Genomic DNA, 25132 nt, shown 5'->3' with positions numbered 1-25132 from the left:
TGTCAGAATTTGTGGACTCAAGAGGCTTCCATAGCCTTGGCAGCTCGTGACAAGAGCCTCAGGTGATTACTGATGTCATAAATAAGAGTGTTAATTGTTAATCAACAACAGAAGTCACTATGTACTTGCTCCCCATGTAGGACCTCTGTTCTTTATGTGTTATACTATGAGAATTAACGATAAAACTAGTCTTCAAACAGTACTTTATACTTTGTGTGTCTGTGTGGGTGCAAACTGTTGAAATCTTACTTAGTATAGAGTTGATCTTCTGTATATAAATATAATTAAAAATGAACCTTAATGAAGAATGGGATGGGAAAGGGAGTAGGAGGTGGGACAGTTTGAGGGTGGGAGGATGGGTATGGGGGAAAGAATTGCTATAATTCAAAAGTTGTACTTATGAAATTTATATATGCTAAATAAAAGCTTTCTATTAAAATAAATAAAATAAGTAACATCTTGGTCTTCTTTGCAAAGGCATGTGGTTGTAGTTCTGAATGTTGGCCGTGTGAGTGAATTGAATTTATGAAAATCAACATGTTTACAATCATGGTTTGTGTACTGTTTTACATATATGTTAGACTCAAAAAAAAAAGGGTTATGTTCACATCATTGAAATTTCTTCTGGCTTATTCCCACTAGCTTCGATCCTCAGCACCAGGGGAGTGCCACCAGGTTATGCAGAACCTGCAGGCCCACTATGAAGACTTTCTGCAGGACAGTCGTGACTCTGTACTCTTCTCCGTGGCTGATCGCTTGCGTTTGGAAGAGGAAGTGGAAGCTTGTAAAGCCCACTTCCAGCGCCTAGTGAAGTCCATGGAAAATGGTGTGTGTATACTGTGGGGAGAGAGGCAGATGTGAATAGAACCCTGAAGGAAACTGCTAGACCCTTCTTTCAAAATGGAGAGTGGCATTGCCACCTCTCCCCAGTTGACTTGCTAAAAACCTGAGGTAGAGGAAAATTCGTAGAGATGGGCTCTCAAAATCAGATCATGGAAGAAGAGGCCTATTGAAACTTAAGTTGTTATTGCTGATCAGCCTGCCACATTTTCTTGTGGCTATAACATATTTGCATCCTTAAACACTAATACGTAATATAAGGGGTCAGACAAAGGATCCTCTAAGCAAGACCTTGCTTTTATCTGTGCAGTGTCCAGTCTGCTAGAGCCAGTGATGCCCTCAGGTATGCTGATCTTAGATGCAGAGCTTAATGGTCTTCTGTGCTTGTGCATTCACAGAAGACAAAGAGGAGACTGTGGCCAAGATGTACATTTCAGAGCTGAAGAATATCCAGCTACGCCTGGAGGAGTGTGAACAGAGGCTGGTCAAACGAATTCAGTCTCCAGCCAGCTCTAGGACTGACAAAGATGCCCGGCAGGAAAGTGCGTTAAGGATTGCAGAGCAGGAGGTAAGCCCTGGGAGCAAGGTGGGTGCTGGTTGCAGAGTAAATGCTTTTGGAATCAATTGGATGGCAAAAGAGGATGGATCCTAAGAAATGCAGCAAATAGACTCACGATAGCCCTGTTCAGGAATTCTGCCCTGCAGCCTATACATGCCTTTTCTGCGGAGAAGCAGGATTGTAGCTTAGTGTATTGCTGAATGTTAATTAACTTCCTACAGAGTTGAGAAGCAGACTAGTGAATTGTTGTAAGCTCTGCATTTTAGAGATGCTTCTCTCTCTCTCTCTCTCTCTATATATATATATGTATATATGTATATTATATATATTCATATATATTCATCAAAGGTATGATTACCTTTGATCATAGGACTTAATAAATATAAGGAAAGAAGGGAGGAATCAAATTCTCAAGCGGGCTGTGATGCACAGTATGGAGCAAATTAACTTTCCTCCTTAGTTTTCTTTCTTATAAGATGGAGATGATAAATGCAAGTCACAGAAGTGGCATAATACGTAGAATGAGCCTCCTGAGAAAATAGAAAGCTATAAAAATGTAGGGTCATGTTCTTGAAACAAAAGCAGCAAATATGAATAGCTTTATTAAGTCCTCTGAGGCATGCAATGAAAAGTAAGCCAAGGTCCTTGTTTTGGCTTGTAATGTAAAGAAGAAGAAGAAAAGGTTGAAGTCACAGAGAGTTCAGTGTAAGATATGTCATAATAACTAGTGTAGTTCCAGATTTTCAAGCAGACATATGAATCTTTCTGCTTGGAATGGTATAAAGGAGCTCTATGAAGACTATTAAATTTGATCTGGGAGCTTAAAGGAGATGGAACAGAATGGCTAATGAAGAGGAGTGTTTTTTTTTTTTAACCTTTTTCAGTTATTCTTAAGCCTGAAGACAAAGATGAAAGGGATGTAATATGCCTGTAAGAGGCATATCATATAAGCCTGTAATTTGAATATGGAAGTCTTGTACTTTTCTATAGGGTTATCCTGAATCTATTTGTCCCTGAAAAATAGAATGTGATAAAAAATGAAGATCAATATCCAGCTGTTCTAAAAGACCTTCTCCCAACTTTTAAACATTTTTTTGAAATAATTTTAGATGTGCAAAAAAGTTTTAGCACATACTCTTTTCATCTAGATTCTCCAAATGTTAATCTCTTTCTTCTCCCTCCTCCCCTCCTTTTCCTGTCTAATTATTGGAAAAACAGAGAGACAGACAGAAAGATCTTTCCTCTGTTGGTTCACTCCTCAAATGCTTGCACCAATCGAGCAGGGCCAAGCCAAAGCCAAGAGCCTCAAACTCAGTCTGAATCTCCTATGTGTGTGGCAGGGACTAAAATATTTGAGCCATCAGGGTGCATATTAACAGGAAACTAAAATTGGAAGCACAACAAGATCTTAAAGTCAGGCACTCCAGTTTGAGATGTGGGTGTCATAAGCAGTGTCTTAACTGCTCTGCCATAGTTCCTATCCACTGGTTCACTCCTCAGATGCCCAAAATTGCCAGGGCTGGACCAAATCGAAGCGGAGAGTGACAGATTGAATCCAGGTCTTCCATGTGTGGTTGACAAAACAGCAATTACCTTCCAAGGTCTTCATCGGCAGGAAGCCGGAGTAAGCATCTGGAGCTGGGAACTGAACCTAGGCATTCCAGTGTGAGATGCAGGCAACCCAATTGGCATCTGAACTGCTAGTTCAAATGCCCACTCCTAACATGTTTCTGCATTTGATTTATCATTTCTTCTATATTATATATGTTATAGTACTCTTTTTTTTTTTTAGTTCCAGACATGGTGTTCTTTTACCCCTAAATACTTAAGTGTATATTTATTTCCAAAAACACAGTCTCACATAACTATAGATCAGTTAAAATTAAAATTGATGTAATACTGTTATACAAATTCAGACTTCATTAAAATTTCATCAGTTGACCTAATAATGCCACATATACTCCTTTGTTTCTCCCTGAAAAAAAAAAAAAAAGGAATGTTTTTGGTCCAGGATCACACATTGCATTTAGTTACTGTATCTCTTTAGATTTCTTTAACTTGAAATAATTTCTCAGCTTTTCTTCATCTTTCCTGAACTTAAGATTTTTGAAGAATGCAGACCATTTATTTTGTAGAGCATTTTGTCCCTCTCTTTGTATTTATATGAGGCTTCCTCATGATTCGATTTAGGTTATTTGTTTTTGGTAGGAATGCCACAGGTGTGACAATGTATTTTGGTGTTTCCTATTAGAAGATGTGCAATGCTGAAATATCCTTTTGCTACTGATGTTAACTTTGGTTAGTCGGTACTGTTCTCTCCTTTGTAATGACCAAGGATACTATGGAAAGATATTTTGATACTTTGTAAATATCCTATTTTTCATCAGATTTTCACCAATTAATTTTAACAATGGTTGATTTTTTTTTAATCTATTTGAAAATCAGAATTACATAGAAGAAGAGACAGAGAAATATCTTTTATCTATTGGTTAAAGTAGCCAAGTAGCCACAAGGGCAAGTGTAGAACTAGGTGAAGCTAGGAGCCAAGAGCTTCATCTGGGTGTCCCATGTGAGTGTAGGGGCCCAAACACTTGGGCCATCTTCTGCTGCTTTTGCCAGTAGCAGGGAGCTGAATTGGAAGTGAATCAGCCAGAACACAAACCAGTGCCCATATGGGATGCCGGCATCGTAGGTGGCAGCTTTACCCACTAGACCACAATGTCGACCCCTCCATTGCTGATTCTTGATTGAATCACTCATCAGTATCACAGTTGCCAAAACCTGATTTTCTGATTCTTTTATTCCTTCTACATTTAAAAACAAATTTCATTCTTTGGAAAGAGAACAGTCAATCTGCTGTCTCTCCTCCTCACCTTCTCTCCCTTCTTCCTTTATTTATGTCAGTTTACATTCATAATTTCTTAGTTTTATTCAGTGGTGTGTAAATTTTGATCTTTTATGATTTTGATGCTCTAAATTTAGCCAATGGGAGCCCTTTCAAGGCTTCTATGTCCTTTTAACATGACTTCATCCATCTGTGAGCCCTAACTTTTTGACAAAACAAGATGTTTGAAGTTCATCTTGCCTTTGCCTGCCCCAACCTTGGAATCAGCTATCTCTCCAAGGAGTGCTACTGCTTTCGTATGGAGAATGTTGTTTAGAACCCAAGATCTGGGTGCTTGTGTGCTGATTGTTTTTGAGATGTCATTGACCATAGACCTGCTCAGCAGAGAATATGAGAAAGCATGTTTACAAATATTTGCATACACACATACATACATGTTACATATATGCATGCATTTATACAAGTTGAGCATCCCTAATTCAAAAATCTGAAATCTGAACTGATCCAAAATCAGAAACTCTTTGACTGCCAATATGCAGCCATAAAACTGCTGGTTCTGCATACATAAACTTTGTTTCTTACACAAAATTATTCAAGTATTGTATAAAGTTGACTTCAGTTCATGTGTATAAGGTGATATGAAACATAAATGAAGGGCCAGCAGTGATGCTGGCATCCTATATGGGCGCTGGTTGGAGTCCTGGGTGTTCCACTTCCAATCCAGCTCCCTGCTAATGCACCTGGGAAAATGGCAGAGGATGGCTCAACTGCCAGGGTCCCAGCACCCACGTGAGAGACCTGGAAGAAACTCTTGGATCCTCCTGGCCTTGGTCTGGCCCAACCCCGGCCATTGTGGCCACTTGGAGAGTGAACCAGCAGATGGAAGATTTCTCTCTCTGTCTCTTCCTCTTGCTCCGTAACTCTGTCTTTCAAATAAATAAATCTTTAAAAAAAAAAGAAATATAAATGAATTTTGTGTTTGGACCTGGGTCCTGTCGCCCAGAAATTTCATAAGCATATGCAAAGATTCTAAAATCTAACATTTGAAACACTTCTGGTCTCAAGCATTTTGGTAAGGGATACTTCAACTGTGTTTATATGTTTACATATGTATACATGTACATACATACCTGTATCTGTGTATTTACATATGTATATTTCACATAGATAAATGTATTTATTGATCTGTGTCAAACACACATAATGTACACAAACGCATACATCCATGAATTCATGTGTATCTGTCTCCATCTAGTTCCAAAGCAGTAGCACTGGGCTGCTTCTTACCCCTTTCCAAACTTGTAGCTCTCTTCCTAAGAGTGAAAAATCCTGCTTTGTGACCCACAGTATATTTTGTTCAGCTAGTATTTACAGATAGAAGTTGCAAAATTAGTAACTCATACTACTGCATTAAATAAACTTACTAAACTGGAGTTTGACATTATTTATATTTCCTTTTGTCTTTAGCCTGAAGAAAAATCTATAGTCCCCATATTATGTTTAGAAGCTATTTGTGTGTATTCTTGCCTCCTAAGTAGTTTATAGTATTTTGCTATTTTTTTTTTTTTTTTGAAAGGCAGAGTGGACAGTGAGAGAGAGAGACAGAGAGAAAGGTCTTCCTTTGCCGTTGGTTCACCCTCCAATGGCCACCGCGGCCAGCGCACTGCGGCCGGCACACCGTGCTGATCCGATGGCAGGAGCCAGGTACTTATCCTGGTCTCCCATGGGGTGCAGGGCCCAAGCACTTGGGCCATCCTCCACTGCACTCCCTGGCCACAGGAGAGAGCTGGCCTGGAAGAGGGGCAACCGGGACAGAATCCGGCGCCCCGACCAGGAATAGAACCCGGTGTGCTGGCGCCGCAAGGCGGAGGATTAGCCTAGCAAGCCGTGGGCGCTGGCCAGTATTTTGCTATTAAAAATAAGTACTTCTTTCTAGCTTCCTCATTAAATTCTCTACCCATCTTTGTTGTATGTCTTGTTCCTGATAGCACACACAAGAGGATCTGCAGCAACTGAGGTCAGACCTGGATGCTTTTTCTGTGAAATGCAACAGCTTTCTCCATCAGTCCCCATCTGGTTCAAGTGTTCCAACTCTACGCTCTGAACTGAATCTACTGGTGGAGAAAATGGACCATGTCTATGGTCTCTCTACTGTCTATCTAAATAAGTGAGTGAGCTGAGGTTTTGGGTCCAAAGGGCAGTATTTTCCCACTGGAATGAGAAAGAGAAGGGCCTGAAATATTTCATGAATAATCCAGAAAGATTGTAGATCTTGAGGAGTGTGTATTCATGATGAGTAACTCTTGTCTTTAGTTCCTAATAACACAAAGTAGACTCATTTGAACCAATCAAGTGAATGGAGAGTTAATTTGCCATGTTAAAACTATTTTGAACCTGATTTCCATTTGATTAGATGCCTGTGAAAATATTGCTTAAGGGCATTAAGAGGAAGGAAGATAGACTAAAGAAAGAAAGGTTTCCAGCTGAACTAGATATTATTAACTCTTTAAGGTCTTTCCCTTCTCCAACCATCTCCATCAATGGGCCATCTTAGGCTATTCAAGATGTTGAGTAGGTTTCCAGCCCCAGGCCTTTTCTCCATTGAGTCTACCACACGTGTGTATGTCCTGGTACCACTTAGAAGTTCATTTTGAGCTTGATTAAACTCAAAGAAATAGTACTATGCTTTCTTGTTTTTAGAAAACCATGCCCTTATCTAATAATGGTGACATTGATTTTGGTAGTTATATATTGTGACCCTCTCAGTAGTACAAGTAGCTATGTAATCCAGATCTTCAAATCCATGTATTCATGAGGGATGTTGATTTTTATTCCCACAGATTGAAGACAATTGATGTTATAATGCGTAGCATGCAGGATGCTGAACTCTTGGTCAAAGGTTATGAAATCAAGCTGAGTCAAGAAGAAGCAGTCCCAGCAGATCTCTCAGCTTTGGAGTCCCATCGGTCTACATTACGGGTTGGTGGCTCCAAGTTTCTTAGAAGGCTGATAACATATACACCACCATGGGTTAGCAGAGAAATGCAATTTTGGATGGCATGAAGCTGATTGAAGTTTGTATTTGAATTAGGGAGAATGTCATTTAGTATATTTTAATATGTTTGCAAAGAAGAAGAAACTGAGAAATATGCCTAGCTAAAAAAAGAAGAGAAAGGGCCGTTGCCGCGGCTCAGTAGGCTAATCCTCCGCCTGCGGTGCTGGCACACCGGATTCTGTCCCAGTTGCGCCTCTTCCAGTCCAGCTCTCTGCTATGACCCAGGAGTGCAGTGGAGGATGGTCCAAGTGTTTGGGTCCTGCACCCACATAGGAGACCAGGAGAAGCACCTGGTTCCTGGCTTCGGATTAGCGCGTTGCGCCGGCCACAGCGGCCATTGGGGGTGAACCAACGGAAAAAGAAGACCTTTCTCTCTGTCTCTCTCTCTCACTGTCCACTCTGCCTGTCAAAAAAATAAAAAAAAGGAAAAAGAAAGAACTTTATCAAAAAAATTTAAAAAAAGAAAAAGAGAAAGGACTTTATTTATTTATTTATTTATTTTTGTGACAGAGAGACAGAGAGAAAGGTCTTCCTTTTCCATTGGTTCACCCCCACAACGGCCGCTGTGGCCGGCTCACCGTGTTAATCTGAAGCCAGAAACCAGGTGCTTCTCCTGGTCTCCTATGTGGGTGCAGGGCCCAAACACTTGGACCATCCTCCACTGCACTCCTGGGCCACAGCAGAGAACTGGACAGGAAGAGGAGCAACCGGGACTAGAACCCGGTATGCTGGCGCCGCAGGTGTAGGATTAGCCTTTTGAGCCGCAGCGCTGACCAGTACTTTATCTTTGATTTATTTTCTCCCTTCCCCCCAATTTAATTAGATACAATGAATGGTTAAGGTGTAAGTTTGTAACATACTTAGCTATTACCTCATTTGATTCTCACAATTTTCTGTGAAATGGATAGGGGAGGGATTTTTATCTCCATTTATGGATGAGAAAATCAAGACTCAGACTGGTTAATTGACTTGTTTACTCTCATAGCTTATGAGTGGTAAAGTTCTTTGTACATTTCTCTGTGTGGTACTCTCTGCCCTCAGCCTCCCTACATGCATCAGGATTGATTAGATGACTTTTGGAGGCATTTCTGACACAAATACTTCAGGGCCTAATTTCTGAATCATAAATACAGCGTAGGGTCAACTCTAGAGAATATCCTTGTTTCCTACCTTAGTCTGAACTGTTTTTGGCATGGAAAATATTTAATCTGTTCCTGTGTTCATGTTTTTATAGCACTGGCTTAGTGATGTGAAGGACAAGAATTCAGTGTTTTCAGTCTTGGATGAGGAAATTTCCAAGGCCAAGGTAGTGGCAGAGCAGCTGAATCGTCTGACACCAGAGCGAAACCTGGATTTGGAGCGCTACCAGGAGAAAGGCTCCCAGCTGCAGGAGCGTTGGCACCGTGTCATTGCCCAGCTGGAGACCCGGTGAGTGATGGTTCCAACTTGTTCTCCAGTTAGAGTTTGGGGACTTAAACATAATAAAGCTGTGTCTGTGTATTCAAGTTTAAAGAAAGGAATTGATAGGGAGTAGTAGATATTTTACAATAGTATGAATTCTGGACAAGATAAGTGACAGAATGTTGAAATCACTCACCCCAATGCAGACCAATGGCTTCCTTTTGGATTAGTAGCATTGATCTTATTAACCGTGCCTCTCCTGTCTCCCAGGTCTTATTTAATTAAGACACTGATGACAGTGGCTTCTTAGAAGATAGACTTGAAAGGTTACCTAGTGATCTTTTTTAAGGACAGAACCTAGATTTTAGTTCTTGTTTCATTAGCTTTGAATCCAGATGTGAGTCATTTTTGTAGTGAGGCTTCGCAGATTTTGCTTCTATCTCATTTGGTAATTCAGTGGTTTTTAATCCCTGTTACTTGAGGTCCTGTTTCTGTTGACAGATATAAATAGGAAAGGGAGAAAATTGCCCTTTCTGAGACTAACCTGGGTAGGAAAAAATGTAAGGAGAGGAGTTTAGCAACTCCTAGATGTTTGAATTGATTCTAATTGAATAATAATTCCAAGGTTGATTAGACTAACAGAAATGATATAATTGGAAGTGCCAATAAATGACTACTATTTTTCACTCCTCTCTGCTTTCTTGCCCCAGAAAAATTTTAGTAATTCGTAAGTCATAATTGTGGTACTCTTAGAAGTTACCCTGTTGTCAGGATACAGAAGTGTATAGCCAGCGGAACATTATGGGCAGCTATGGTGATCCTTGACAACTTAGATGGTGACAGGGCTTATTAGGGGATGCCAGGCCTTTAGGGCACAGATGTTTTCTACTCACTTGTTATTCCACATGCTGGGTAGATGAATTGGACTCTGTTGGCTTTGCATTGCCATTCCCCATAAATAAAGATGTATCCTCTGAAATCAAGCCCAACTAGACATATGCGCATAGGAGGGAATTGCCTCATTTACTTCCTTGTATTTATACTAAGGTCTCTGATAGCAGTTTCCCTTTGCTTCTACAGCCAATCTGAACTAGAAAGTATCCAGGAAGTTCTGGGAGATTACCGAGCCTGCCATGGAACTCTCATCAAGTGGATAGAAGAAACCACTGCCCAGCAGGAAATGATGAAGCCAGGCCAGGCAGAGGACAGCAGAGTACTGTCGGAGCAGCTCAGCCAGCAGACGGTAGGTGTTACAGTAGCGTGGTGGAAGTTGCAGGGGGATGAGTTCGCTCATCATAAATGTCAAATAGACAATGTTCTAGCAATTAAAGCTTCCCCCAAATGTCAGGACATCCCACTCTTAGAGGGTTTCATACAGATGATCTCGAGATACTGGTTTTACATTTGGGTCAGAAGTCCTATAAGAACTCTTCAATACTGGATTTCTATGACTATGTATTGAAATCACTAGATAAATAGATTAAATGTTTATATTTTATTTATTGATATTACATTTTATTTTACTAGGATTAGAATGTAGGGTTTTGAAAACCCAAGGAGAGCTATGAGCAGAAGAAAATTATTTAAAGCCTTTTTTCTTGTTGTTTTGCTTTTTTTCTTTCTTTAGCATTGTAGTCAGGAGTATGAGGTTCAAAGTTTTATTACCTAGATTCTAATTACCTGACTAACCTACCAGCTATGAGATGTCAAACAAATTACTTGACCTCTTAATACTTCCTCATCCTTAAAATGAATATAGTTTTTTATTTATTTAACCTACCTTATAAGACTATTGTTGTTACGATTGAGTGAAACACAATAAATACTTAGAAGAGTAGCTCTTAAAGCCAGGACCCTGGACCAACAGCATCAACTTCACCTGGAACATGGTAGCAGCACGAGTTTTTGAGTACAACCCTAGACCTACTGTCTCAGAAACTCTTGGGTGGGGCTGAGCATTCTGTGTTTTGATCAGCCTTCCCAGTGATGTGAATGCAGGAAGCGATTGGAAGTACCTGCCTCAGAACATGCTAAATGTTCCGTTGTTTCAGTGGTGATAATGATTGTGATAATGTTGTGCTTTTTGGTTCCTAGGATCTATTTGCAGAAATCGAGAGAAATCAGACAAAACTGGACCAGTGTCAAAAATTTTCCCAGCAATACTCAACTATTGTGAAGGTAACTTTACCACATCTTAAAAGGAACATAAATGATCTCCAACTTAGGAAAATCTGCATTGTCCCTCTGTTGTTCTGTTTAAGGACAAATTAAGCAGAGTTCTTCTGCAAGAGGCTGGCCCCATTCTTCAGTTAATGCAGATGTACACGTCCAGCGGCCCATGTTTAGGGATGCTCAGAGAGGTACCAGAGATTGGCTGTGATTTGAGGAGTCTCCACTTGTATGACCACAGGCCTCTTAAACTTACCATAACAAAAACAGAATATTAGGGTTTCCTTCTCAAATATCCTCTCACCTGTCTGGTTTATCTCGGGAGATAGCATCACCATTTTTTCCCAGTTGCCGTGGCAAAAAATCCAGGACTCATTCTTAGCTCTTTTGTTTTAATCTTTATGTTCAATCTGTGATCAAGTGCTCTATTGGTTGATTCTTCAAATATGTCCCAAATATGACTACCTCCTCTCAAATTCTCTAGTTCACATCCAGATGAGGACTCTTCTTTAAACTATTGCATTACCCTTGAGCCAGTCTCTAGCTTCTGTTCCTGCTCCCATAGATTATTTTCCCACATAGAAGGTGGGCTATCCTTGTCACTGAGTCTCAGACATGTCATTGAATTTTTTTTTTTTTTTTTTTTTTGGACAGGCAGAGTGGACAGTGAGAGAGAAAGACAGAGAGAAAGGTCTTCCTTTTCCATTGGTTCACCCTCCAATGGCCGGCGCGCTGCGGCCAGTGCACCGCGCTGATCCGATGGCAGGAGCCAGGTACTTATCCTGGTCTCCCATGGGATGCAGGGCCCAAGCACTTGGGCCATCCTCCACTGCACTTCCTGGCCACAGCAGAGAGCTGGCCTGGAAGAGGGGCAACCGGGACAGAATCCGGCGCCCCGACCGGGACTAGGACCCGGTGTGCCGGCGCCGCAAGGCAGAGGATTAGCCTATTGAGCTGCGGTGCTGGCCGTCATTGAATCTTAGACATCATCAATGATAATCTATGCCATAATTTCATGCATACCAGGGGAAAAAAAAACTGCCAATTCTGTGACATGCCTCTGATTATGTTAGTAGTACCCTAATTTTAAAAATAATAAAATATAGGGGGAAATCTGTACTTCAGAATGGATAGAATAGAATAAATCAAAATCATATCACTCCTTGCTTAAGACTGTCCAGTGGCTTCAGATTGTCCTCATAATAAAATTCAAAATCCTTATTTGATTTAAAAAAAGCCATGGAGAGGCCAGCATTGTAGCACAGCAGGTTAAGCCTGCAACACTGTCACCTCCTATGCAAGCCCCAGTTCGAGTCCCAGCTACTCCACTTCCCATCCAGCTTCCTGCTAATGTGCATGGGAAAGCACCAGAAGATGGCCCAAGTGCTTGTGCCACTACCACTCATGTGGAAGACCCAGAATAAGTTCCAGGCTCTTGGCTTCATCCTGGACCAACCCCAGCCATTGCAGCCATTTGGGGAGTGAACCAGCAGATGGAAGAACTAACTCTGTCTCTCTCTCTCTCTCTCTCTCTGTCTTTCAAATAGATAAATAAATCTTTAAAAAATAAAAAGATCATGGATGATCTGGCCCTTCTCTTTTTCTCTGAAGCATCAATAAAGAAAAATGACTTGAGGTTATTTATTTATTTATTTATCCACTAGAATGTAAGTTCCAAGGGAGTAAAGTTTTTTCTCTCTTGTTTTCCACTGTATGTGTCTCAAAACAATGGTAGGCACATAGTAGGTGATCAACAAATGTTTTTTGTTTTTTAAATACTGTTTGTGTTGTCTTTTTTTAAAAAAAATATTTATTTATTTGAAAGACAGAGATACAGAGCAAGGTAGAGACAGAGAGAGAGAGGTCTTCCATCCACTGGTTCACTCCCCAAGATGGCCACAATGGCCAAAGCTGCGCCGATCTGAAGCCAGGAGCCAGGAGATTCTTCCAGGTCTCCCATGCAAGGACTTGAGCCAGCTTCTACTGCTTTCTCAGGCCATAGCAGAGAGCTGGATTAGAAGAGGAGCAGTCGGGACTAGAACCAGCACCCGTATGGGATGCTGGCGCTTCAGGCCAGGGCGTTAACCCACTGCGCCACAGCGCCGGCCCCAAGAAATGTTTTTTGAATGAATACATTTAAGTTCATGACTGAAAACTTGTTATCAGAAAAAAATCAGGCTTGAGACTTTCTTAGAATTAATTTATTTTGAAAGTCAAATTACAGAGAGAGAGGATAAGACACAGAGAGAGAGATCTTCCATCTGGTTCATTTCCCAGATGGCTACAGTGACCAGCACCAGGCCAGACCAAAGCCAGGATCCAGGAACTTCTTCTGCGACTCCCACGTGGGTGGTAGAGGTCCAAACAGTTGAGCCTTCCTCTGCTTCTTTTTCCCAGACTATTAGGGGAGCTGGATCTGAAATGGAGGAGCCATGACACAAACCAGTGTCTGCGTGGGATGCCAGTGTCACATACAGCCACAATGCTGTCCCACAGGCTTGAGACTTTGAACAAGCACTTAACCTGGGTTTCTGTTGCTCTATCTATAAAATAGGAACAACAACTGCTTGAGTGGTTGTAAAGATTAAGTGAGATAATGTATACATAAGACAATTCCACAAACTTAGAGTGCATTCAATAAACGGTAGCAATTGCTTTCACTATTATTTATTTTTTTAAAGATTTATTTATTTATTTGAAAGTCAGAGTTACACAGAGAGGAGAGGCAGAGAGAGGGAGGTCTTCCATCTGATGATTCACTCCCCAATTGGCTGCAACGGCTGGAGCTGTGCCAATCCGAAGCCAGGAGCCAGGAGCTTCTTCCGGGTCTCCCACGCTTTCCCAGGCCACAGTAGGGAGCTGGACCGGAAGTGGAGCAGCCAGGTCTCGAGCCAGCACCCACATGGGATGCCAGCACTCCAAGCCAGGGCATTAACCTGCTGTGCCACAGTGTTGGCCCCACTTTAATTATCATTATTATTAATACTCTTTTATTGGTACTACTATTACATGTTGTCCTTTTCCCTAGAGTTTTCTAATTGGACAATAGAAGCAGTGCATTCTAGGCAAAGGAACTGCATAATAACTGCTTTTGTCATACAATACAGGAACTCTATTATGACTAAAAAACTGTATGATACATGAGGAGCAGTGACCATAGGAAATGAACAGGGAGGGGCCGGCTTTGTGGTATAGCGGGTAAAGCTGCCACCTGCATTTCTGGCATCCCCTACTGGCACCGATTCAAGACCTGGCTGCTTCATTTCCCATCCAGCTCCCTGCTAATATGCATGCAAAGCAGTGAAAGATGGCTCAAGTTCTTGGGCTTATGTGAAAGAACCAGAAGAAGGTCCTGGCTCGTGGCTTTGGCCTGGCCCAGCCCGAGCCATTGCAGCCATTTGGGGAGAAAACCAGCAGATGGAAGATCTCTTTCTCTGTAACTCTGCCTTTAAAATAAATAAATCTTAAAAAAAAAAAAGAAAGAAAGAAAAAGGGGTGCTGAGGCCCATTTATGAAAAGCCTTGTTCACCTGTTTGGGCTACATCTTTTTTTCTTGCTCTTCAGAATGTTGTCTGAACCAATAGCATCAGCATCACCTGGGACCTTGTCAGAAATGTGGAAACCCAGACTTACTGAGTCAAATTTTGCATTTTAAACCAGATCCCTAGTTGATTTATTTGCATGTTTATATTTGAGAAGCTCTGCTCAAGGCCACTGAAGCTTTTATGCAGAGGAACAATGTGGGCATCACTGTGTTTCAGAAAAATAATTCTGGTGGCGGGATGAAGAATAAATTGGAGGTCAAAAGAAAAGCACTGGTAGCAAGTAAGAGCTGCTGCACCCACCCATGGGAGAGATGAAGAAAGCCTGGACCAGGACAGTCCTGTGAGGGTTGCAGAGGAAGGGGCAGAATAGAATGATGAAATGTGAAGAGCTTGGGTCAGGGATCTTACTGTAATCTGTTGTTCACCCACTGAGCTGATTAGGGACATTCACTTCCCCTCTCTGGGCTTCAGTTTCCTTATGAATGCGATGAAAGCATTGCTAGAAAATAGCATTAAAAACTCTGGATTCAGCAAGCTATGACCCATAGGCTAAATCCAGCCTGCATGCTTTTTTATATGACCGGTGAGAAGTGGTTAGAAAAAAAACTATTAGGAATAATATGTTGTGCCATGAAAATTGTATGAATTTGCAATGTCCGTAAGTAGTTTTATTGTAACACAGCCACACTCTTTCATTTACTTATTGTCTATGGCTGCATTTATTTTATTTTATTTTTTTTATTTTTTTATTTTTTTGACAGGCAGAGTGGATAGTGAGAGAGAGACAGAGAGAAAGGTCTTCCTTTTGCCGTTGGTTCACCCTCCAATGGCCGCCGCGGCCGGCGCGCTGCAGCCAGCGCACCGCGCTGATCCGATGGCAGGAGCCAGGAGCCAGGTGCTTTTCCTGGTCTCCCCATGGGGTGCAGGGCCCAAGCACTTGGGCCATCCTCCACTGCACTCCCTGGCCATAGCAGAGGGCTGGCCTGGAAGAGGGGCAACCGGGACAGAATCTGGAGCCCCGACCGGGACTAGAACCTGGTGTGCCAGCGCCTCTAGGCGGAGGATTGCCTAGTGAGCCGCGGCGCCGCTATGGCTGCATTTATTTACAATAGCAACAATGAGTAGTTGTGATGGAGATAGTATAGCCTGGTATTTTCTGTTTGGTCCTTTACAGGAAAAGTTTGCTAACCTCTCATCTGAATTATCACCAGAACACTTCATAGCAACAAAATGTTGTGTTCTGTTGCATGGTATATGTTAGCTATAAAACCCAAGTCAATTTTTGAAATTTCTTCCTTTCCCAGGACTATGAATTACAGCTGATGACATACAAAGCTTTTGTGGAATCACAGCAGAAATCCCCGGGCAAGCGCCGTCGTATGCTTTCCTCCTCAGATGCCATCACACAAGAGGTGAAAGGGAGGGAAAAGGAAATAAGCCATCTTCCCTTAAGGAAAGATTCATTTGGGCCTTGCACTGTGATTCAGGCCCACCTTTCTGTTGAATATACAACGTCACGAAAATTTTCTTATATTTTCCACTATTTACATGTATTTCTCTGGAAGACAATTCATTTAATTTGTCCTTTTGAACCGTAGTTCATGGATTTAAGGACTCGCTACACAGCACTGGTGACCTTAACAACTCAGCACGTGAAGTACATCAGTGATGCGCTTAGGCGGCTGGAGGAGGAGGAGGTAAGGAAAGTTAGGTCCTAAATTGTCTTAAAAGTACAATTAAAACTCCTGTGCCTCATCCCTCAGAATGTGGAGTGCACCTCACTGATTCTAATGATTTAGCGGTCGTCATGTCCTCTAAAGTTACTGCATCAGTGAGCCCTGGCTTCCTAAGGGAAATACAGAGTTGGCTGCCTGCAGGCCTCTGCAAGCCTCTGGTTGTGTTTTTGTCAACAGATCGATAGATAATCTTGTTTTAAAATCTTGTTTTATAATCTTGTTGTTTAAAGACATCTAATATGGATTGTTAACCCACTAACTTTGCCTTCATGGCCGTCAGCACTGTAACTCACATCTGAACAAAACTTACCTGATACATGTTTTTTCTCCATAAGACACATGACAGCCTTCCTGTGCTTAGAAATACTAGACAGCACTTCATCCCTACCTTGGGGCCATTTCAAACAGTAAAATTACCAACAAAAACCACAAAGCTGCAAGAAACATGGCCCTTAATAGACTGAAAGGTCTATTAAAGAGAGCTGGATTAGAAGAGGAGCAGCTGGGACTAGAACCAGCACCTCAGAGCTGAAACAAGAAGGCTGTGTGCCCCAGTGTCTTCCCTCTACTGATAACATGGCACCGAGCAACTGAAATGTTTTTGTCACTCTGTACACTTGTGAATGACCAGGAAGTGTCAGAAGTATGGATTTTGAAATTACAGATACATTTTAATGAGTAGATGAATGTACAAATACAGAATCCACAGCTAATGAGACATGATTATATTATATCCAAGACTCCTCCAGGTGTCTTTATTATAGAAATATAAGAATATATAAAGGAACAGATGTTAACAAAATTCTTCAATAAAGTATAATTTGTGTTTTTTTTTTTTTTTTTAACATTTATTTATTTGAAAAGTAGAATTACAGAGAGAGAGAGAGAGAGAGAGATCAATCGATCTTCCTCCCCACATGAGTACGATGACCAGGCTAGGCCAGGTCAAAGCCAGAAACCAGGAGCTTCTTCTGGGTCTCCCACATGGGTGCAGGGGCACAAGTACTTGGGCCATTTTCTGATGCTTTCCCAGGCACATTAGCAGGGGGCTAGATTGGAAGTAGAGCAGCCGAGACTCAAACCAGTGCCTGTTCGAGATGCCAGCACTGTGGGCAGGAGCTTAACCCACTGCACCACAACTGGCTCCAAGTGTAAATTTTTTTTTAAAGATTTATTTATTTATTTGAAAGTCAGAGTTACACAGAGAGAGGAGAGGCAGAGAGAGATCTTCCATCCGATGGTTCACTCCCCAGATGGCCGCAACGGCTGGAGCTACGCTGATCCAAAGCCAGGAGCCAGGAGCTTCTTCCGGGTCCCATGCAGGTGCAGGGGCCCAAGGACCTGGGCCATCCTCCACTGCCTTCCCAGGCCATATCAGAGAGCTGGATTGGAAGAGGAGCAGCTGGGACCAGAACCGGTGCCCATATGTGATGCTGGCACTGCAGGCCAGGGTCTTAACCCGCTGCGTCACAGAGCCAGCCCCCAGCTCCAAGTATAATTTAAGTCAAATACTATAAACTCCCAAATTCTATCCCATGGAATGCGATGGAAGTATTAAAAATAATGAAATAGGACCCAGTATTATGGCAAAGCAGGTTAACTCTCTGCCTGTGACACTAGCATCCCGAATGGGTGATGGCTTGAGACTCACTTCCTATTCAGCTTCACTTCCTATTCAGCTCCCTGCTAATGTGCCTGGAAAACATCAGAAGATGGCCCAAGCACCTGGGCCATCCTCCACAAGTGCATGGGCTCCTGCACCCGCGTGAGAGATCCACAGGCAGCTCCTAGCTGCTGGATTCAGCCTAGCACAGCCCTGGCTGTTGTGGCCATTTGGGGAGTGAACCAGCAGATGGACGAACTCTTTCCCTCTCTCTCTCTCTTTCTCTCCTCTTCTCTCTGTGACTCTACCTCTCAAATAAATTAAAAGTAAATCTTAAATAAATAATAAAAATAATGAAATAGATTTGAGTGAATTGACATAGGAAGATATTTGTAGGGGGTCCTCAAGAAGTTTATGATAGGGGCTGACACCATGGCATAAGCCTCTGCCTGCAGCACCAGCATCCCATATAGGCGCCAGTTCGTTTTCTGGCTTCTCTTCTTCCAATCTAGCTCCCTGCTAATGCTCCTGGGAAGATAGTGGAAAATGACCCAAATGCTTGGGCCCCTATACCCTTGTGGGAGACCCAGAAGAAGCTCCTGTCCTCTGCCTGGCCCAGCCCTGGCCATTGTGGCTATTTGGGAAGTGAACCAGTGGATAGAAGATCTCTTTCTCTCTCTCTGTAACTCTGCCTTTCAAATAAAATAAATAAATCTTTTTTTTAAAGTTATGATAAATGCATTAGGTAAAAACTGCATGGTTTTAAAAATTTTTATGCTCTAACATGAACTTGTGATTCCATTTTCCATGTACTCCTTGAAATATTCTTATAATTTATTATATGTACAAAAGAATTTGCACTATGTATAACTATCTCAGCAAAAATAAAATCATGTGGGGCTGGCACTATGATTCAGCAAGTTAAAGTCATGGCCTATAGAGCCAACATCCTACATGGGCACCAGTTCGAGTGCAGGCTGCTTTATATCTGATCCAGCTCCTTGTAATGCCCCTGGGAAGGCAGCAAAAGATGGCCCAAGTCCTTGGGCCCCTGCACTCACATGACCCAGCGCAATCATTTTGGCCATTTAGGAAGTGAACCAGTGCATGGAAGATCTCTCTTACTCTCTCCTCTCTCTGTAACTCTGTCTTTCAAATAAATAAATGTTAAAAAATAAAGTAACATAAAAGTGTATGCCACAAAGACACAATATTGTCACAGAAATACATTTAAAAGCATAAATAACAAATTTCTGGGGAAATAAAATTAAGAGTACATATATTATAGGCTTACTTTTTGTTTACATTTTTTGTAATGAACATTTAATCTTTTTGTAATTATAAAATTCTGTGTCTTTGCTAAATAAGTTTCCACATACTCAATCACTCTTATAAAAGGAGTGCTATTGAAATCGTTAACTTTACCATCTTTTGCCTATGTAAGTTAGCACAGCTTCCTTTATAATCAATAAATATTAGCTCATATAATTTTGTAGACTTCAGTCTCTTCACTTCTAAACCAAGAATTACGAAAATGAATAAGATGCTATATGTGGATCTCTTTTTTAAATATTTATATTATGTATTTTTATTTGAAAGGCAGAGAGAGACAGACTGCAGAGACATCTTCCATCTGCTGGTTTACTCCCTAAATGCCTCATGCAGCCAGGGCTGCACTAGGCAAAAGCCAGGACGTGAATTTAATCCAGAGCTCCAGTATGGGTGGCAGGGACTCAACTACATAAGCCATCAGTGCTACTGCCTGGGGTATACATTAGCAAGAATCTTGAATCAGAAGCAGACCTAGGACTCAAACCTAAACACTGATATGGGATGCATATCAGTGCTTTGACTGTTGCTCTAAACACCTACCCCTAAAGAGATTTTTTTTTAATGTTTTACTTATTTTTACTTATTTGAAATGCAGGGAAAGAAAGATCTTGCATCCACTGGTTCACATCAGGAGCAGACCAGCCCACAAGTCGGAGCTGGGCCAGGCCAAAGCCAGGAGTCTGGAATTCCATCCAGATCTCCCATGGGGGTGATAGGGATTGGAGTACTTGAGCCATCATCTGCTGCCTCCCAGGATGTGTATTATCAGGAAGCTGGACAGAAAGTAGAGCAGCTTGTACTTGAACCATGCACTCGAGCATGAGATACAGTCATTCCAAGTGGCAGCTTGACTTGCTGTGCCACAGCATCCACCCTTGAATAATTATCATATTTTTTTAATTTTTTTTTTGCTAGGCAGAGTTACAGACAGTAGGAGAGAGACAGAGAGAAAGGTCTTCCTTCTGTTGGTTCACTCTCCTAATGGCTGCCATGGCCGGCACTGCACCAATCCAAAGCCAAGAGCCAGGTGCTTCTCCTGGTCTCCCATGCGGATGCAGGGACCCAAGCACTTGGGCCATCCTCCACTGCCCTCCCGGGCCACAGCAGAGAGCTAGACTGGAAGAGGAGCAACCTGGACTAGTACACAGTGCCCCAGCTGGGACTAGAACCTGGCGTGCCAGCACCGCAGGCAGAGGATTAGCCTAGTGAGCCATGGCACCAGCCCTGAATAATTATCTTTTAATCATTCAATAATAATTATTATTAAATGCCTATCATATGTAAAAATGATGCTTTTTTAGAAAGGCACTAAATTAAGTATTACAGACTACTGTGAGCAATGCCGTAGCCCGGGTCAGTTACATGTAACTTAGAGTTCTTCTGACCACCTGCTGCTTTAGGTAACTCTCACTTCTGATTTTACAAAATCTGAAGTTATGCATATCTCCTAGTAGATTGATCAAGGTACTGATTTTCTATTTCCTATTGTAGAAAGTGGTAGAAGAGGAAAAACAGGAACACGTGGAGAAGGTTAAAGAACTTTTGGGTTGGGTGTCTACCCTAGCAAGGAATACGCAAGGCAAAGCTACCTCATCCCAGACCAAAGAATCAACAGACATTGAGAAAGCCATTTTGGAACAGCAGGTGAGTAGAAGGTGGCCCAGCTCTCTCTGGTGGGAAGGAGAATATGTGATAATGCATTTGGTGGAATAACACAGTTCACATATGGGCCTTTTCAGACTGATTATTACCTGAATAGATGTCAACTTAAGAAGCTACCTTGTCTATATGGCCAACTTTTTAATCAGCTGTAGCTCATTGGTAATAATAGTCTGGCCTAAGCTTCGGGATTTTTACAAAATTATTTTAAATAATTTCGATTCTGTAATGCTTGGGTTTTGAACCTTTTCTCTTTATTTCCACTACATAGGTTCTGTCAGAAGAGCTGACAACCAAGAGAGAACAAGTCTCTGAGGCCATTAAAACATCACAGATCTTCTTGGCCAAACATGGTCATAAGTGAGTATTTTTTTTAAAGATTTATTTATTTATTTGGAGGTCAGAGTTAAACAGAGAAGGAGAAGCAGCGAGAGAGAGAGGTCTTCCATCCAAGGGCTCACTCCCTAGTTGGCCGCAACAGCCGGAACTGTGCTGATCCGAAGCCAGGAGCTAGGAGCTTCTTCCAGGTCTCCCATGCAGGTATAGGGGCCCAAGGACTTGGGCCATCTTCTACGGCTTTCCCAGGCTACAGCAGAGAGCTGGATCAGAAGTGGAGCAGCCGTGACTCAAACCGGTGCCCACAGGGGATGCTGGCACTGTAGGCAGTGGCTTTACCTGCTATGCCACAGTGCCAGCCCCCATAAGTGAATATTAAATGAGAAATTATGGCTCATCTGGGGACCTCTCTACCTTGCTAAATCTTAGAGTCATGATGAGAATTCACACTGAAAAATGTAGGACAACAAGAGCCAAATTATAAAGAGCTTCTGGTTCATACTGAAGAATTTGTATTTATCTTAATAGGCTGTGGTGAAGGTTTTGTGTTTTTTTTTTTTCTTTTTCTTTTTCTTTTTTTTTTTTTTTCTTTTTTTTCTTGACAGGCAGAGTTAGACAGTGAGAGAGAGAGAGAGAGACAAAGTCTTCCTTGTTCCGTTGGTTTACCCCCCCCAGATGGCTGCCATGGCTGGTGTGCTGCGCTGATCCGAGGCCAGGAACCAGGTGCTTCCTCCTGGTCTCCCATGCGGGTGCAGGGCCCAAGCACTTGGGCCATCCTCCACTGCACTCCCAGGCCACAGCAGAGAGCTGGACTGGAAGAGGAGCAACCGGAACTAGAACCTCGTACCCCAAGTGGGACTAGAACCTGGGGTGCCGGTGCTGCAGGCAGAGGATTAGCCAAGTGAGCCGTGGCGCCGGCCAGTGGTGAAGGTTTTTAAACATAACTGCATTTTGTTTAGGGCTGCTACAGTAGTTATTTAGAGATGGGTTGACAGTGGGTGAGAAATGAGGCAGGGTGGAAAAGAGAAGACAGAGATTCAAGTTCTATCAAGGGTGGTGGGTATTAAGTTTTTTTTTTTTTTTTTCCAAATAGAATTATTTATTTATTTATTTGTTTGACAGGTAGAGTTATAGACAGTGAGAGAGACAGAGAAAAAGGTCTTCCTTCCGTTGGTTCATCTCCCAAATGGCCACTACGGCCGGAGCTACGCCAATCCGAAGCCAAGAGCCAGGTGCTTCCTCCTGGTCTCCCATGTGGGTGCAGGGCCCAAGCACTTGGGCCATCCTCCACTGCCTTCCCGGGCCACAGCAGAGAGCTGGCCTGGAAGAGGAGCAACCAGGACTAGAACTGGCGCCCATATGGGATGCCAGTGCCACAGGCAGAGGATTAACCAAGTGAGCCACGGCACCAGCCCCAGGTATTAAGTTTTAATAATAAATGAAAATCAACAGATAGAATGGCCAGGCTTCTGGCTTAAGCCACTGGTTGTATGATAATGACACTAAGGTAGAGAACAAAGGAGATAGAGTAGTTTGAGAGAGAAGAGGGTGAATTTGGTTTTTGGATACTGTGAGTGTGAAAAACATGTAGGACATCAGAGCTGAAATATCTAGAAAATATTTACTGCGGGGCTGGCGCTGTGATGCAGCGGGTTAATGCCCTGGTCTGAAGCGCTGACATCCCATATGGGCACTGGTTCGAGACCCAGCTGCTCCACTTCTGATCCAGTTCTCTGCTATGGCCTGAGAAAACAGTAGAAGATGGCCCAAGTCCTTGGGCCCCTGCACCTGCGTGGGAGATCCGGAAGAAGCTCCTGGCTCTTGGCTTCAGATCGGTGTAGCTCCCACCATTGCAGTGAACTGGGGAGTGAACCATCGGATGGAAGACCTCCCTCTCTTTCTCTCTCTCTCTCTCTCTCTCTCTCTCTCTCTCTCTGCCTCTCCTCTCTGTGTAACTCTGACTTTCAAATAAATAAATAAATAAATCTTTTTTTAAAAAAGGAAAATATTTACTGCATTAATTTTTTTGCCTTATGTAGTTCTTTTTTTATTAATTTATTTTTTTAACAGGCAGAGTGGACAGTGAGAGAGAGAGACAGAGAGAAAGGTCTTCCTTTGCCGTTGGTTCACCCTCCAATGGCCGCCGCGGTCGGCACGTTGCGGCCAGTGCACTGCGCTGATCCGAAGCCAGATGCTTCTCCTGGTCTCCTGTGCGGGTGCAGGGCCCAAGGACTTGGGCCATCCTCCACTGCACTCCCTGGCCACAACAGAGAACTGGCCTGGAAGAGGGGCAACTGGGACAGAATCCGGCGCCCCGACCGGGACTAGAACCCGGTGTGCTGCCGCCACAAGTGGAGGATTAGCTTAGTGAGCCGCAGCGCCGGCCTGCCTTATGTAGTTCTACTAAAGATGTCTAAAGGGCAGGTGCATATATAAGCTTAGGATTAATGGCAGAACCATAAGGCAAGATTAACTTGAAAGCGGTTTTCAGAGTTTCTCAGCCTGCTATAAAGGAAAACTCAGAGAAGGAAAAGGAAACTTCGAATGATAACTCAGGACCCAAGAGAACGAAGTTCCAAAAAGAAGGGAGTACTCTGAAGTTAAGAAAAATTGAGAAGTGTCTATTAAATTTGGCAAGTTGGAAGTCTCTGGTGAGAAAGTAGGTAATAATGCCAGATTTAGTAAGAGGAATAGCATATGAGAGGTGAGGAAGTTCATGATAGAAAAATTAAAGTGCTCTTTTAAGAAGCTTGGCCGGGGCCAGTGCTAAGGCTCAGTAGATTAAGCCTCCACCTCCAATGCTGGCATCCCATATGGGCAGTGGGTCTAGTCCTGGCCGCTCCTCTCGCAATCCATCTCTCTGCTATGGCCTGGGAAAGTAGTAGACGAGGGCCTAGATCCTTGTGCCCTTGCACCCACGTGGGAGACCTGGAGGAAGCTCCTGGCTTCAGATCAGTGCAGCTCTGGCCGTTGCAGCCATTTAGGGAATGAACCAGAGGATGGAAGACCTTTCTCTCTGCTCTCCCTCTCACTGTAACTCTACTTCTCAAATAAATAAATAAATAAAATCTTTTTTTTAAAAAAAAGGGGAGGGGAAAGATAATGAAATTCTTCAGAGGGTGTGAGAGGATGAAATTCACCAGTGGAAAGAAAGCACAAACTTAAATAGGAGGTGGGACAACATTTCCTCTGGTGTAACAGGGATAGGAAATTAATAAAGGTACGGAAAGAGGTAAATTTGTCAGGACGGGAGCCAGAAAATGAGAGAATTAATGTCTAGTGGTCGGTATTTTCTCTTTGAAATAGGCAGAGGGATTTCCTGAAAGTGAGAGGGAGGCTAAGGGGAAAAGCAAGGGGCTTGACTGGGAAGTTGCCAGAGGATTGTCAGGAAGGAATGAGGCTCAGTTGAGGTTGGAAACCAGTAGGATCTCTGCATGGTTGCAGGACTTTCCCCCCTTGCTGGATGTATTTATTGGCCTGGATGTGGGAGCAGAGAAGCCCAGTGTGATTGATCTGAGACTGAGGCTTTATCAGATCAGTGACTGGAAAGAGCAAGAATAATAGTAGAGAGCTGATTAAGAAGATGTACTGGGAGATCTGAACTCCAAAGGGAAGAAACTGAACATAGCAGAGAGGACTAAAAGATTAAGAGAAAACAGAGGAGTCAAGGAAGCCTTGGGAAATCTCAGAGTAGATAGATAGTTCTAATATGAGTCAGCATAATTCATTCTTGGAAATACAATGTGGGGGTGGCATTGTGGTGCAGCAGGTTAAGTTACTGCTTGCAATGCCTGTATTCCATACTAGAGTGCTGATTTGAGTCCTGGCTGCACCACTTCTGATCCAGATTCCTTCTAATGAGTCTGGGAAGCAGCAGATGGTGACTCCAGTACTTGGGCCCTGTCACCAACAAGGAAGACCCAGATGGAGTTCCTGGCTCCTAGCTTCAGTCTGGCACAGCCTGTCATTATAGCCATTGGGGGGAGTGAATTGGCAGATTGAATAGCTGTCTCTCTCCCACCCACCCCCCGTTGCTCTGTTCCCTTTCAACT

The 25132-nt window shown here is 42.7% G+C and overlaps 1 protein-coding gene across 42 annotated transcripts in view; it reads left to right on the top strand.

Moving 5' to 3' along the window:
* The window catches only part of MACF1 (microtubule actin crosslinking factor 1), a 407445-nt gene that overhangs the window by 232006 nt on the left and 150307 nt on the right, over positions 1–25132 (top strand). For all 42 annotated transcript variants that reach the window (XM_070078713.1, XM_051857940.2, XM_051857938.2 and 39 more), the window contains 11 exons: positions 643–826; positions 1239–1408; positions 6233–6411; positions 7085–7223; positions 8534–8727; positions 9781–9943; positions 10795–10878; positions 15719–15826; positions 16013–16111; positions 20577–20729; positions 21016–21104. In XM_070078713.1, the coding sequence (XP_069934814.1) occupies positions 643–826; positions 1239–1408; positions 6233–6411; positions 7085–7223; positions 8534–8727; positions 9781–9943; positions 10795–10878; positions 15719–15826; positions 16013–16111; positions 20577–20729; positions 21016–21104 (1562 nt within the window). The remainder of the gene's footprint in view (positions 1–642; positions 827–1238; positions 1409–6232; positions 6412–7084; positions 7224–8533; positions 8728–9780; positions 9944–10794; positions 10879–15718; positions 15827–16012; positions 16112–20576; positions 20730–21015; positions 21105–25132) is intronic.

This window comes from Oryctolagus cuniculus, chromosome 7, assembly GCF_964237555.1.
Source record: "Oryctolagus cuniculus chromosome 7, mOryCun1.1, whole genome shotgun sequence".
Taxonomy (NCBI): domain Eukaryota; kingdom Metazoa; phylum Chordata; class Mammalia; order Lagomorpha; family Leporidae; genus Oryctolagus; species Oryctolagus cuniculus.
Note: the sequence above shows the minus strand (reverse complement) of the source record. Positions and strands in the feature narration are given on the sequence as shown.